The 14,835-nt window shown below is 40.1% G+C and overlaps 1 protein-coding gene across 2 annotated transcripts in view; it reads left to right on the top strand.

Annotated features, from left to right (window-relative positions):
* The window catches only part of LRCH2 (leucine rich repeats and calponin homology domain containing 2), a 138,045-nt gene that overhangs the window by 59,232 nt on the left and 63,978 nt on the right, over positions 1–14,835 (top strand). The window contains exons 12-14 of one of the 2 annotated variants that reach the window (XM_040323666.1): positions 905–982; positions 9,768–9,813; positions 12,153–12,263. In XM_040323666.1, the coding sequence (XP_040179600.1) occupies positions 905–982; positions 9,768–9,813; positions 12,153–12,263 (235 nt within the window). The remainder of the gene's footprint in view (positions 1–904; positions 983–9,767; positions 9,814–12,152; positions 12,264–14,835) is intronic. The other variant, XM_040323668.1, reaches the window with a different exon arrangement.

Here is a 14,835-nt window from a genome sequence, read left to right as displayed (position 1 = left end):
CAGGAAGCTAGCATGTACTGCATGAGGGGGGAAATAAATGAACACGCAAGCACACGTGCGCCATCTAGAGGAAATTAACTGTATAGTTACAGAAATGTTGTGCTTGCCAGTACAGTATATCTAATGCCTTGAAAATTCTTTTGTACTTTTCGCCTGACTGATGCCTTTTAACAATGAGATCCCTCTGATGCTTTGGAAGCTCTCTGCGGACCATGGCTTTTGCTGTAGGATGTGGCTAAGAAAATGTCAGGAAAGACTTGCTAGAACAGCTGAGCTTTTATTTGGGGTTAATCAGAGGCACTTTAAATGATGGCAGGTGTGTACTGACTCCTATTTGACATGAGTTTGAATGTGACTGCTTAATTCTGAACACAGCTACATCCCCAGTTTTAAGAGGGTGTGCACACTTATGCAACCACAATATATATTTTTTTTAACCCCCCCCCCCCCCCCAAATATTTCAGTTTTGTTTTAATTGAGTTGTACAGTTTATAGGTCACATTAAAGGTTTAAAATGTTATGAAATTATTTATCTTTGTCTCATTTTTTTTACATCAGAGAAACCTGACATTTTAACAGGGGTGTATAAACTGTTTATATCCACTGTATGTTCTTTGTTTATATATACATACATACATACATACATACAAGATTGCACATATTCTTTGAGTCTTTTTCTAGAACCATTTATCGTAGGCACTTGGCATGCAGTGCGGCATCATTTGAAACTCCCATTTGTTTAACATTTCTATTTTAATCTCTTTCATTAAATGAAATCTTTTTTAATTTTAATCTATCTCTTCTCTTTTCCTTCTGCAAAACTAACATTTCCCTCGCTTTCTGGTCTCTCTCCTTCTTTCCTACATCTTTGGGTTTGGTTGGCATGTTTGAAATATGGCTACAGACGGAGACCATTAAGTTATAGAACTTCATTCAGTGAAAAGCTCTTCCAGAGGACGAGAGCCGCTGGGCGGGCTTCAAGGTATCCCATTTGAGATTTATTGGGGCCTGTGACTTTGAGAAATTAAACTTCTTTAAAAGCAAGACATTTTTAAGGAGAACTACTGTCAGATGCTTAAATGCATAGTTGAAATGCATGTATGCAAATTATTTACCAGACAAAATATTTGTAAATCTGTTCATCCTTCCTTGTGATTCACCATCCTCTGTCATTCTATGTGACTAGGCCAGTGACACCTGTCACCCATTTCAGTTTTCAGGGTCACTTGCCTGCCCTTTGAACAGTGTAAAAGCGCTTTTGTTTGTTCCTGGTGTTTTTTTTTTTCTTGTGCTTATTCTCATACTTCAAAGGCACAGACCAGTAATAGGTTTGCACATAATCTGTGTGAATGTTCAGAGACAGACAGTATTAAGGTTAGATGAATCCCAGCAACCAATTTTTTTTTTTTTTTAGGAAGAGCTAAATGGTAAAAAAATATTTGGTGGCTTGCAAGGTACTGAAGCCAGGTAAGGGAAGGCTGCTCCAGAGCCCGTACACCGGGGGTTGGCAACCTGTCGATCACGATAATCTGACAGGTGGATCGCAACCTGACATGCTGCAAGCTTCTGATCAAGCCTGCCACCTGTCGCATCAGAGCTACAGCAACAGTCAAGCAGAGCTGAGCTGCTGCATGTGTGATATGTTCTGATCGCAGTGAAGTGCCATGTTAACTCCTCCACTCGGTACCAAAGTAAAAGGCATACATTTTGCCAGGCGGAGTAACCTCTACCCGACAGATGGGTCGGAGGGGGCGCTGAAAGGGTTAATAATGAGTGTGCAGCATGAAGGGGTTAATGTGCAGTCACTGGTGCATTAGTGATCAATGGCGGTTAATTAACACCTTTGTGCTGCATTAGTGGCACCAGTGTCACTGTTAATTAACCCCTTAATGCTGCAGCATGAAGGGGTTATTAAACACTGCCCCTGACCACTAATGCAGCATAAAGGGGTAATTAATATTGACACTGGTCACTAATGCATCATAGAGGGGCTGACTAATTGGAACTGCCCACTGCCTCACCCATGACCATCATTGTAGAGAGGCAGCGGGACGAGGGACACTATTCCGTCACCTATACAAGCAGTCCAATGTCTAATTGGCTTCTAGATTGCTTTTACAAAAAACTGCATCGCCTGCCTGAAAGAAAAAAAAAAAAAAAACGATACCGGGGGGGTTTCCCGTAGCTGAAGGCATCTCGGTATACCACTTGGCAATGTAAAGGTACGTTAGCAGGTCTTAAAGTGGTTAAAGGAGAATTCCAGCTCCAACCCAACAAGCTTAAAAAAAATAAGGGACACACTTAAGTAATTAACTGCTATAATGCTTCTTTATAGATCAGCATTCCAGTTAAAGGATTTTTTTTATTAAAGGCCAAGTTCACCCTTTTCACAAAATTATTTTTGGAATCAAGGGACATCATTAGGTTTTACAACACTGTACAGCTTTGTAAAATGTTGATTAAAGTGGAGTTCCACCCATAAATATAACATTACATCAGTAGTTTTAAAAAAATGTCATTAGTCCTTTAAGAATTTTTTTTTTTTTTTAAATGCCTTCAAAGTGTTGTTGCTAGGCAGAATAGTTAATCTTCCCTCTTCCTGCACCTAGGTGCTTAAGCTTCCTAACCTACACCGCACAGACTCCTGGGAATGTAGTGGGTGTAACTTTCCAGGAGTCTGTGCACTCCCCAGTCTCGAAGAATCATGTGACTTGGACAGTACAGGTGCTGAAACCTTATCTGAAACCTATTACACTGCTTGTGCAGCACTGAGCATGTGCGAGATCTGCAAGGCTGAAATCCAGGAAGTCATACAGTCTGGCTTCATGATGCCCACACTTAAGATGGCCCCAGTCAATTTCTATTTTATAAAGTGTCTAAATGCTGTAACAACCTAACAAAACGGACCTTAGTTTACAGACTAACTTCACTAGAATACATTAAGCTTGTGTATTACAGGGGTATTTATATTTAAAAAGTGAAATTGTGGCAGGAACTCCACTTTAATTTAAATGGCATACCTGTAGACCATTTGCCCCCCCCTGGAAGCCCAGCTGAAAAACTTTGAGTTGGCAACCCCCACATCCTGCTATTTTGCCAGGATGTGAAAACTGTCGATTTCACTCCTGTAATGTTGGGACTGCGCTTCCATTGGTTTTCCATGTTCTAGCAGGATGTGGGGATTACTATTTGGGAGTTTTTCAGACACATTTATGGGATGGCCAAAATGGCATACGGGTATGACATTTATAACCTTCAACAAAGCTAAAAAAAAAAATGTAATTGGCACACACCTTGACTGCATATTTAGTTTTCTTGAAAGATTGAACTTCACTTTTAAGTATGTGCCAAAACGACTTTGACGGTTGCATCACTGCAGTCTGTAAAATATTTATTTCTAGACTTCTAAAGTGATTTAACAAACCGTGACATGAGATCTAGAAATGACTGGGACTGTATGTGGTTTAACCCTTTCATGACTAAGCCTATTTCTGACATTTGGTGTTTACAAGTTAAAATCAGTATTTCTTGTTAGAAAATTACTTAAAACCCCCTGAACATTATATATATATATATGTGTGTGTGTGTGTGTTTGTGTGTGTATATGTATATGTATATGTATGTATGTATGTATGTATGTATGTGTATATATATATATATATATATATATATATATATATATATATATATATGTATATATGTGTGTATATGTATATATGTATTTTTTTTTTTTTAAGCAGAGAATGAAATGGCAATTGTTGCAATATTTTATGTCACACGGTATTTGTGCAGTGGTCTTTTAAATGCAACTTTCATGAATTAAAAAAAAAAAAAAAGAAACATTAAAGTTAGCCCAATTTTTTTGTATAATGTGAAAGATGATGTTACGCCAAGTAAATGGATACTAAACATGTCGACCTTTAAAATTGCGCACACTCGTGGAATGGCGTCAAACTACAGTACCTAAAAATCGCCATAGGCGAAGCTTTAAATAAACAAATTAACGGTTAGAGTTACAAAGAAGGTCTAGTGCTAGAATTATTGCTCTCACTCCGACGATCGCGGTGATACATCACATGTGTTATTTGAACACTGTTTACATATGCGGGCGCGACGTCCGTATGCGTTTTTTATGCTGCTTGTGGGGACGGAAGCGCTTAAAAAAAAAAAATCTTTTAATCACTTTTATTGCTGTCACATTGCAGATTGCAGAAAACTGCGAGTCTGAATACCGTATTTTTTTTTTTTTAAACTTGCGCCATTGGCAGCCGAGTAAACCGGAATTGACGTTACTTCCGTGTTTACAGAGAGAAGACTGGAACAAAGCCATTTCCGGCTTCATGCCAGTCTGTCTCTAGCCTCCGGAAGCGGCTGATCGAGGATCGGGTCTCCCGGTGGGACGAGAGGCCCAGTTAAGAGCGGTGGGAGGGATGTCTCCTCCTGCTCCTCCTGGATAACAACTGAGCAGCTTTTAGCCGCATCAGTTGTTATCCCTGGAAAGCCAACCGCCCGCTCTAAAAAACGGTACGGGATGGTTCCTGCAGCTGCGGTCATCATCCCGATATAACCCCCTAAAGCCGAGGACGCATATATGCGTACACTCGGCACAAAGGGGTTTTTAAACAGTGTTGCATAGATCAGTTAAGAGTTATTCTGTAAAGCACTCATTCCAGCGGATGTATGTCATTCAGGGTTCATAGACAATGCATAACCAGCAAGAATTGGAAGAAAATAAATTGGTATATATTTTTTTTTAATTTGATTTGTGTTAGGGCTATTTCACACGGCCGGCCCGTTCAGGTCTGCCTGCCAGTTTTTTAGGCTGACCTGAACAGGCGCTCCGTGCTTCTCTATGGAGCCGCGGATGTCAAAGGTGACATGCCCGCTGATATCCAACCCGCTCCAATCTGCCAAAGTGTGACGGAGGAAAAACCTACTTTTCCATCCGTCTGGCGGATCGGATCGGGTGAACATGGACAGACGGTCCGTGTTCATCCGATCCCCCCATAGGGGAGAGCGGAGAAAAGACAGGGCGGTCCCTGCACAGTGTGCGGGGACCGCCCTGTCATCTGACGGCTCAGCGGGGATCAACGGAGCGATCCCCGCTGAGCAAGCGGAGGTTCATGGGGCGGATCATTACTGATCCGCCCCGTGTGAAAGGGGCCTTACTGTCTTCGAAATCTATTATCTAGAGCAGGGGTGCCCAACCTTTTGAATAGCTAGTGCCACTTAAGCGACTTGGTAAGCGTTCGTGGGCCACATTGAGCAGAGTGGGCGGATGACGGGTCCGTGTCCGCTCTGGATGACGTGTCCGCTGTGCACGAACACAGCCCACTCTACTCTTTGGGCCCTTCGATTCGGCCAAAACAGAAGGGGACAGATCCCCTTCTGTTTTTTTTTTAAGCGGCAGAGAGCTTGTGACTGTGAATCACCGGTGTCTGCTCTGCCCCTCACTGGAGCACTGTGTTGTGCAGGGGGTGAGAGTGGTTGGCTCAGGCTCTCAGCAGCTCGCTGAGAGCCAGAGCCAGGTGATTGTCCAGGCATGTGGGAGGATCCCGACCATATGGTTGCGATCTTTCCCATGCCTGGAAAAGCTCTGTGACGTCAGCCAACAGCGTGCTTTAAACAGCTGTTTGTTGAAAACGGGTCACAGGAGTGCTTTTCCTTTTAAGATTGTAAAAGCGCAAGACCAGATCTATCTAAAGTCAAATCTACAAATAAATAGTTTTACCAGTCAGGAAGCGAGGGAAAATCTGCAATACAGACAGAAATAAAAATTAAACCGTGCAGGGGTCTAGTCGTCACCAACTCTACTAAAGAAAGCAAAAGCATTTTGTCAGTGTTGCTGTAGAGAGTTCCCCCTACTTTCTGTTTGATAAAATGTTGTCAGCGGCAGTACAGGAAGTGAGGGCATATCTCTGTAATGATGCCCTGGATTGCCATAAAAATCACACCTGGCTTCCAATCCTTCTGGGCAAACACTTTAAGAAAAGGTAAGCAAACACATCCCTATGTAGAAAGTAGTTTAAAAATGATAGTATTTTATTGCATAAAGCAATTTTTATAGATTTGATATCTCCACACACTACATATCCCCGTCATGATTGATTCACCACGCCACCAAAGCACATTAAATTTTGTATCACTCCAAGGCTAGGTTCACATATGTATATGTCTGGTTGATGCGTTTTTATGGCATGTTTTTTTGCGCATGTTCAAGTGCGTTTGCATGCCTTTTTGTGCATTATATATATTTTTTTGGAGGACTGGTTGTTGTATGGGATGGGGGGGGGGGGGTGATTCCTGAATCTTTCCATTGCAGTGAATGAGACCCGTAGGATATAATGTTAACTGGATTGTAGTGCATTTCTGTGCTTCTGCAGATGCACTAAAGATGCATAGATGTGAATATTTGTAAAGTATTTGTTGCGTGTTTTACTTATTTTGCAAAGTTACACAATGTTTATTATTTAAAATGTTTTTATGATTTTTTATCCATATTATTTCATCTATAATGTTGTCTGTACTCTTCTTTTTAGAGCGGCTTTCAGTAAATGTCTAGCTATAGACTTGGAAGTGTAGTTTCATTAATGTAATCTTTTGTAGCCACTGGGGATAACTGTTAATTTACCGCATCAAAACTTAGTCCTGAGGGTGCTGTGATCTTTATTCATTTCTCAAATAATGCTTCAAAGGGAAAGCCTTCGGGTTTGGTCTTTATAGAAATAGTCATTCGTCTTCCAGGTGAATTTCCAAGAGTGCCTCACAATATGCTTTTGAAGCCTCAGTCTAAAAACAGAAATGGCATATTTAGCTTGCGATGATTTTTTTTTATAATTGCCACATGCAAAACAGCCTGCATTGAAAGCCTACATTTAAAACCTTAATGATTCATTAAATATTAAAGTAGTTGTAAACCCTTTACAACCACTTTAACCTACAGGTAAGCCTAGATTAAAGGGGTTGTAAAGGTAAATGTTCTTTCACCTTAATGCATCCTATGCATTAAGGTGAAAAAACATCCGACAACAACGCCCCCCCCCCCCCCAGCCCCCGTTTTACTTGCCTCACCCCTCAAAAGTCCCGCGCTCGTCCCCGTCATCCTGTTCGGTTCCCAGCCTGGCCGTTGATTGGCTAGGTTGGACGGATTGATAGCAGCACAGCCATTGGCTGGCGCTGCTGTCAATCACATCCAATGACGCGGCGCACCAGGGGGCGGGGCCGAGTGATGCAGTTGGCGGGTATGGCGCCAGCTTTACGATCACGGGGGGGTTGAATCGAGATCGTGATTTTTTTTTTTTAACGATAAATCGTGCAGCTCTAATCTATACCTATAGATGTATACATTTCCAAATTTTGAAAAAAGAAACAACACCCCTTCAAATGTCATTATAAAGATATTTTGCATGTAAACAACATACCATTTAAAATTAAAATGTAAAAAGAGGGCAGCGCTAAAAACAAATATATATAAAGTGCATTTGTGCTAATGCAAACAAATGTACTAATATGCAGACAATCAATTATATATAAATAAGTGTGAATAAAGTCTGAAGACACATATGCAAAATAACATTATATGTGAATAAAGTGCAAACAAATTCATATAGCGCTGGATTCCATCAAAGAAAGTCCCATGGGAGAAAAGAGTGTTTGCCGATTATACATCTGACGGCATGACACTCACCACCATAATCAAAAATGGAGGCTTACCGGAAAGCCAGCAACCCCTTTTACTCAGAGAGGTCACACAGTGCTTGGTTGAATTTCTGATCCGCTGAGGAGGTAATCTGGATGTTCCTCTCCTATGGCCGTGGATAGTATACACCAGGAGGTTCACAGCAACTCGGGGTACAGAGTACAGGATGCAGTATTGGGAAGCCTCCATAGCAGAATGTTTAGTAGACAAAAAGACCCCACATAGTGTGATACTGTCTCAACATTCAGTTTATTAAACAGTACACTTGCATAAAAGTCCAAGCTATGTTAATGTCACAATCAACAAATGAAACGGATAAATTCCTTGTGAGTTTTAAGCAGTGATCGCACAGCATGTGTACGTGGCTATCCCGACGATCGTTTCATCATAAATGACATCGAGGGTATGTACACATGCCCAATGCTTCTCTTTAAATAGTTCAATTGAGAGACAAGGAAGCGTTGCCATAGGTCAGATAGAAATGACCTTGACATCCATTGGAAAACAAAACATGTCTCACCATAGGTTAAATGAATGACCTGTGCAACCATTGGTAAAAGAGTATGCCCATCAATCAAGGCAAACAGTTATTCATAATCCACTAAAAAAAGGGAATTGAATGCACAGCGCCATCTTGTGGATCATGCAAAATCCCCATAAATCTAAAAACCTGAATATTTCAATTATAGTGGACATGATTCCTCGTCATCCCAAGTATTCACAAAATAGTTTATATAATAATAAAAATAAAAACAATATAATCATAATTCAAAAAATGGTTAAAATATAAAAAAAATCTAATTATGAGGTTTATATTACGATGGAAATATTCAGATTTCCGTTACTGCCACGCCAATGGGGAACATATTTAAGGGCAATGAAAGTGGTGCCCTTGGGGTCCCTGTTGTGTTTTAAATAATCTGTGTTGTGTTTTAAATATTTACAGAGCCGAAACCAATTGGATGTACAAATTAGGCTCTCATGTGCCCCATGGTTTGAATGTTGACTGGGACATCAACTGTTTTATTACTAACAGTTGATGTCCCCTCCACCACAAACTCATCACCATTTGTCCTTCTAATTTTATGGTCAAATAGGATAATTAGATGACTTTAGGGACACATAATCATCATATGTTGTCCGATTTTGAGGTTAAATTGAATGGTTTAGATGCCCTTAGGGATACATATGTTGTGTATGCATGTGTGGTTCTATAAACCTCATCGTATTACTGTTTAATATTTTAACCATTTTTAAATTATGATTAGATTGTTTTTATTATTTTATATACTATTTTGTGAATACTTACTATGTATAATACAGCAAATGCCCTGCTTTCTGCTCACTGGAAGTCTACGGAGACCCATGGATCTTTAAAGTATAACTAAGGGCAAAACCTTTTTTAGTTTTAGAGAGTGGAGAGAAATTCTAAAATCAGGTTTTTATTGGTGTCCCCCTTAGACCCCATACACACATTTTTGTAGAGATTTACAAAAACCATATAATACGAGGTCAAGCCTTAAGAGTTTCAATTTGTATGCAGTCAGGCAGGCCCTTGTACTACATGTTTTGGTAAATCTAGGGACAAAAATCTGCAGAAAATCTAATAGTGTGCACCCAGATAGAAATTTGTGGCAGTATTGGAGGCTCGGTTCACACCAGTTTTCTGCTGGCTTTTTTTTTGTGAAGTAGTTGAAAACTGTAAAAAGTGTACTGGTGCTGTATTTCGATGAATGAGCTTGACACTGCATTGTGACTGCTGTTTCAGATTGGCAATCAGAGAATGCAAGTCTAAGCTGCCCAGTTCTAGTCGAGATGCCGGTCTGCAAGTACTTTGGTGTGTGGTGATGGAAACTTTTCCCATGTCAAGCTGTAGCTCAGATCTTTACATGTCTATAGTCGGACTTCAAATGTCCGGAGGGCACAGGAGATGTGGAAGCAGTTATTCTGTATACCTTCTGCGGATACTCAAATATATCCGATCTATGTTCTAGTTTACTGGTAGGCAGGGATTGCTAGTTGTACCGTTTTTCTAGTACTGATGTGATGTATTGTGTGCTCTTTTTAGTGGCCCATCTGGAGATCACGCACAATTATCACCATGCAGCTGGCCGGTAAGGAACAGTACTTGATAAACACATTTTCATTCCTAGACACCCTGAATGTTATCTGTCCAGAAACATTACTATGTTATTTTGGCTTGTAATGTGTAGCTTAAGCTCATTCAGGCTGGCAGGTTTCCCAGTGTGACTTTTCCAGGACCATGCCTTTGTGATTGCCACAAACAAACCACACTGAGGAACCTGCCAACTTCAGTGCTTCAGCTACACACAAGCCCATTTAGCTTGTAGGTGGGTAGTTTTAAAGTGGTTGTAAACCCTTACATTTACCCAGTGAATTGACTGGTCTTGGGTGATCTGTAGTCTTCTCTACATCCACATAAAGTCCAGAATTTCCAAGCTTGTCTGAGTTGAGAAAAAAGTGGGTGGAGAACTGAGGTTACACTCTGCAGAGCTTAGTGAGGAGAGCTCTGAGAGCTGATTGGAGGCAATTGACACAGGCTGTCAATCAGCTGGAGGTCCCTTCCCTGTCACATTTTTTCTCTTGGTGTCAGGATAACATGTCAGAAGTGATTAATGCTGGCTGATAGCAGAGTTACAAAGCAGCAGACAGAAGTGACAGTTAGGTGTTTATTTACTAAAGCTGGAGAGTGCAAAATCAGGCTAGCTTCTGCATAGAAAGCAATTGGCTTCTAACCTCAGCTTGTTCAATTAAGCTTTGGCAAGACAACCTGAAAGCCGATTGGTTTCTATGCAGAAGTGAGCCTAATTTTGCACTCTCCAGCTTTAGTAAATTCCTTTGTAAGTAAAAGTGAGATGTACACACTATAGAGGGATATGCTTTGTTCATAATTCATGTCTGAGGATTGCAACCACTTTAAGATACACATATGTGCATAAACAGCCATTGAATAAGGTGAGGGGAACCATATAGTCACCCAATTTATTTCTTATTAAGAGAGGAATTCTTAGACATACTTTACCATGTATTTTTTTTTCTTCAGTACACCATGGGTATAACTACCCTGATTTTTTGACTAAGCTCTATGATGTTCTGTTAGAATGCCCAGAAGGACCACTATTCTGAACATATTGTATTTTTATTATTGTAATTAATACAGTTAGTGACAATATTCGGAAAATTAAAAAAATAATAAACATTTGAAATAGGGTTGATGTGGTCAAAAGCCCAATTTCTTTGCTTCAGTTTCTGTTAACCTTGTGACTGCAGATAACATTTTGATTACTGTACATTACATCATGTCTGACCCTCTCTTACATGACTATTGTTACTACCTGCTGTTTTTTAAATGATTTTGTTGTATTTTCTCTATAAAAAAAAATGGATTGATAGAGTTCTCTGAGGATCTTCAGGCTTATAAAATTTAGGAACATGGGGTTTTAAATTTTAATATGTGATTCAGAGGCGTAAGAAATATGGAAACATTGGCTGCACCATCTATGTTACAAGAGCAAGCCGGTGTCACTCAGTGGGCTTTTTAAATCTTTTAACACCTCTGTGTGCTGTGCCTAACTTTGCTTGCAGATGTAAATTTGTATTTTACACTTGGGAGCAAAATGGCAGCCAACAAATTTGTATTTGCTTTTCAGGTGTGACTGTTTTTTTTTTTTTTTTTTTAATTATTTTATTAATTTGACAAATATAAAAACATTTTGGGCTTGTGAATGAAATCTGGAGAAAACCTAAAGTAGTTCCCCCATATCAGATATTTGTGTTTAAAAATAAATTAAACCCTGATGGGGTTTACTGCCTCTGTCTCCCTGCAAAGTTAACGCACAATGGGCTACTATGCATCGCATAGTAGCCCATTATGTGACACTTGCCTGCAGGAGATGCCTGCGATGTCACCATCTTCCTCGCAGTGGGCATCCATTCTTCTTCCGGGGGGGCACAAACTCCGGGCTCTGTGACTGGCTGGAGTCACATGACGTCCCTCCCGCACATGCGTGCGGGAGCCTCCTTTAACGGCATGACCCCAGGTTGAAAGGGCACAGCGTGCCCTTTCAAGACGGCGCATGCACCGTTGAAGGAGTCGCTTGGGGAAATTGCAAAAATCTCCTAGACCGTGTAGGTCTCTGAGATATTGCAAGCACCTACAGGTAAGCCTTAATCTAGGCTTACCTGTAGGTGTAAGTTCTCCCTGAGGGTTTACAACCACTTTAATACTTTATAAAAGGGAAGAAATCTGATTGGCTGCTGGGTATAGTGGTTCCACTTTTTTTTGCTTTTGTTTTTTTTTTTAAATACATCAGCTCCATTACAGCCTCTGTGATTAGAAACAGTTTATTTTGGGAAGCCACGTGTGGGCTAAATAGATTTACTTTGCATAATCTGTTTGTCATTGATATCCCTTTCTTGTCTATTTCTGCAGGGAGGAGAAAAGGAAAGGGGTAATGAACGAGGCTGGGCAGTAGCAGAGAGTTCAGTGTGGCAGACAGAGGAAAGGCGAAGGTCTAAGCAGACCAGGAAAGAATATTTCAAGGTATTTGAATATACAATACAGTGTCCCTTTGAATGTTGCTTTTTATTAAAACCCTCTTATGCATTTTTATTGGTATTTTTGCTGGGTTAATGTGCTATTTTTTTTTTTCTGTATTAATCATTTCATTTTGCACTCTTCATTTGCATATAGAGCTGATCAAGGTATCACTGCCCTTGAAAAGCAGTTCATGTGTATTACTATGGCTTTGACTTCTGAACAATTTTTATAGAACCATTTGGAAAGCAAGTGCTATCTGCAGCTCTCCCTGTGTCTTCCTCTGTCCTCCTCCCCCCTCCCCTACCTGCCTCTCAGCTCTCACTAGTGCTGCTCTGCTCCTCTACCCACTGCTTCAAAACAAACTTCTTATTATATCACCCCCTCTGTCACATAAAAAGCTGTGCTTTATGAAAAAAAAGTTCTACCTGATTTTAACAGTGTCTTCCAATGATCACATGACTTCAGATGACTCCAGGCTTTCTGCTCCTCATCTCCCCAGCTGACGTCAGCAGCTGAACCCCGCCCGCTGGAGCTATCGCACGAGGATCGCTGGAAGACACTGTTAAATCGGGTAGAAATCGCCTTTTTTTTTTATATATAAAGCAAATGCACCATGACTGAGCTTTTTATGTGGCAGAGGAGAAGATATAATGATCAGTTAGTGGCTTAACAACCACTTTAATGTACACGTGACATTTTAAAACCTCTCCTGAACAATTTAACTTGACAGATAGTAACTAACATTTAAAAAACTTTCTTTTTTTGCCACGTTTACATGCCATGTTTAGCGTGTTTGCGCTTGGAGACGTGTTTTTTTTTTTTTGTCAAAAATGTATCTCCGTTGAACGCCTGTAAAGGAAACACGGTTAAGCGCGAGTTACCGCGTTTACAAGCTGTTACAGGCATTTGGCGTTTCAAATGCCTCTGAACATCCGTCCTGAAAGGATTTTCTTGCTTTTCAAAAAATGCTTCTAAACTCAACTGCCTAGAAACGACTATGAACGACCCTGTGTACATGTACTGATACGATAACTTAGAGGAGAGTTCAGGGGCAGCTGAAAAAAAAACACCCAACTGCTCCTAAACGTCCATTTACCAGCAACAGTGTACATGAAGCCTAAATGACACCTAACCTTTTCTGTATAACACATAATTCCATTACATGAGGTTGTGCCTAGTATCTCCCCAAACCTTATTTTCCCATTAACCTCAGCTGCATTTTAACAGTCATACACTAGGTGGCAGCATTGACCCACAAATACTTTATCATATATTTATATATAGAGATATGTGTGTTTATATGTATATAGAGCGAGATAAAAATATAATTTTTAACAGCCCTAGAATCACAAGTTTAGTTTCCAGAAGTTTGCAGTACCTGCGTTTAAATTCATTTCCCATATCTTCAACAGTTTTCTCAGTTTTTCCCAGTTACCACAAAGATGCATACACCTCCCAAGGGGGTCTACCCCACCATTGCATGCATGCATGCTATGAAACCTAGTTAAATTAAGAATTTATGGGACTTGTACCTGACCACATTTTAAGACAAGACTGCTGCACTAAATACATTTCTGAATACTGGACCACCACAATTTTTATTTTTTTTTAAATAATATTGCGCTATTACTTAACTACTTCAGCCCCGGACCATTTGGCTGGCCAAATACCACAGCGATTCAGCACTGAGTCGCTTCAACTGACAATTACGCGTTCGTGCGACGTGGCTCCCAAACAAAATTGACGTTTTTTTTCCCCCCCACAAATAGAGCTTTCTTTTGGTGGTATTTGATCATCTCTGCGTTTTTTTTTTTTTTTTGCGCTATAAACAAAAATAGAGCGACAATTTTGAAAATAAAGCAATATTTTGTACTTTTTGCTATAATAAATATCCCCAATTGTTTTTTTTAAAAAAGCAAATTTTAGGTCGATAAGTATTCTTCTACATATTTTTGTAAAAAAAAATTGCAATAAGCGTATATTGGTTTGCGCAAAAGTTATAGCATCTACAAAATAGGGGATAGTTTTATGGAATTTTTATTTTTTTACTTGTTTTGGCAGTGATCTGCGATTCTTTTTTTTTTTTTTTTTTTTGACTGCGACGTCCATCCAAGTGCACGAAAAATGCTCTGTGCTGAAGGTTTCTATGAAAATGCTTTTGTATCTCAACTGTGCTCCTCAAGGCAAACAGGCTGCTTACCAGACCAAAAGATCTCACAAAGGAGATCATAAGTGCTTAAAGGTGTTCCCCTCTGGATGACTGACACTATTCTTGACCAATCCCTACTTGTCGTGGTATATTCCACCAGCTAGGTCCCGCATGTGCACGGATTAAAAACAATCCCATTGTGTAATGTATCAAGTAGAAAGTCATTGCTGCTGAAAACGCTGAGGTAAGTAAATCCAGTCTCTTAAGATCTGGGTAATAAGGATGATGGCCAGGCCCATTGGCCTCTGGAGCGTTGAGGCAATGGATGAGGAGGTCGCTGGCGGTTATCTACATTAAAGGAATGCTAATTCAGCACTTAGATATGTGTGATGTTTAGAAACATAAAGGAGTTGTAAAGGCAACAGT

This window comes from Rana temporaria, chromosome 9 (assembly GCF_905171775.1).
Source record: "Rana temporaria chromosome 9, aRanTem1.1, whole genome shotgun sequence".
In the NCBI taxonomy this organism is placed as follows: Eukaryota; Metazoa; Chordata; class Amphibia; order Anura; family Ranidae; genus Rana; species Rana temporaria.
This window is presented reverse-complemented; position numbering and strand designations above follow the sequence as displayed.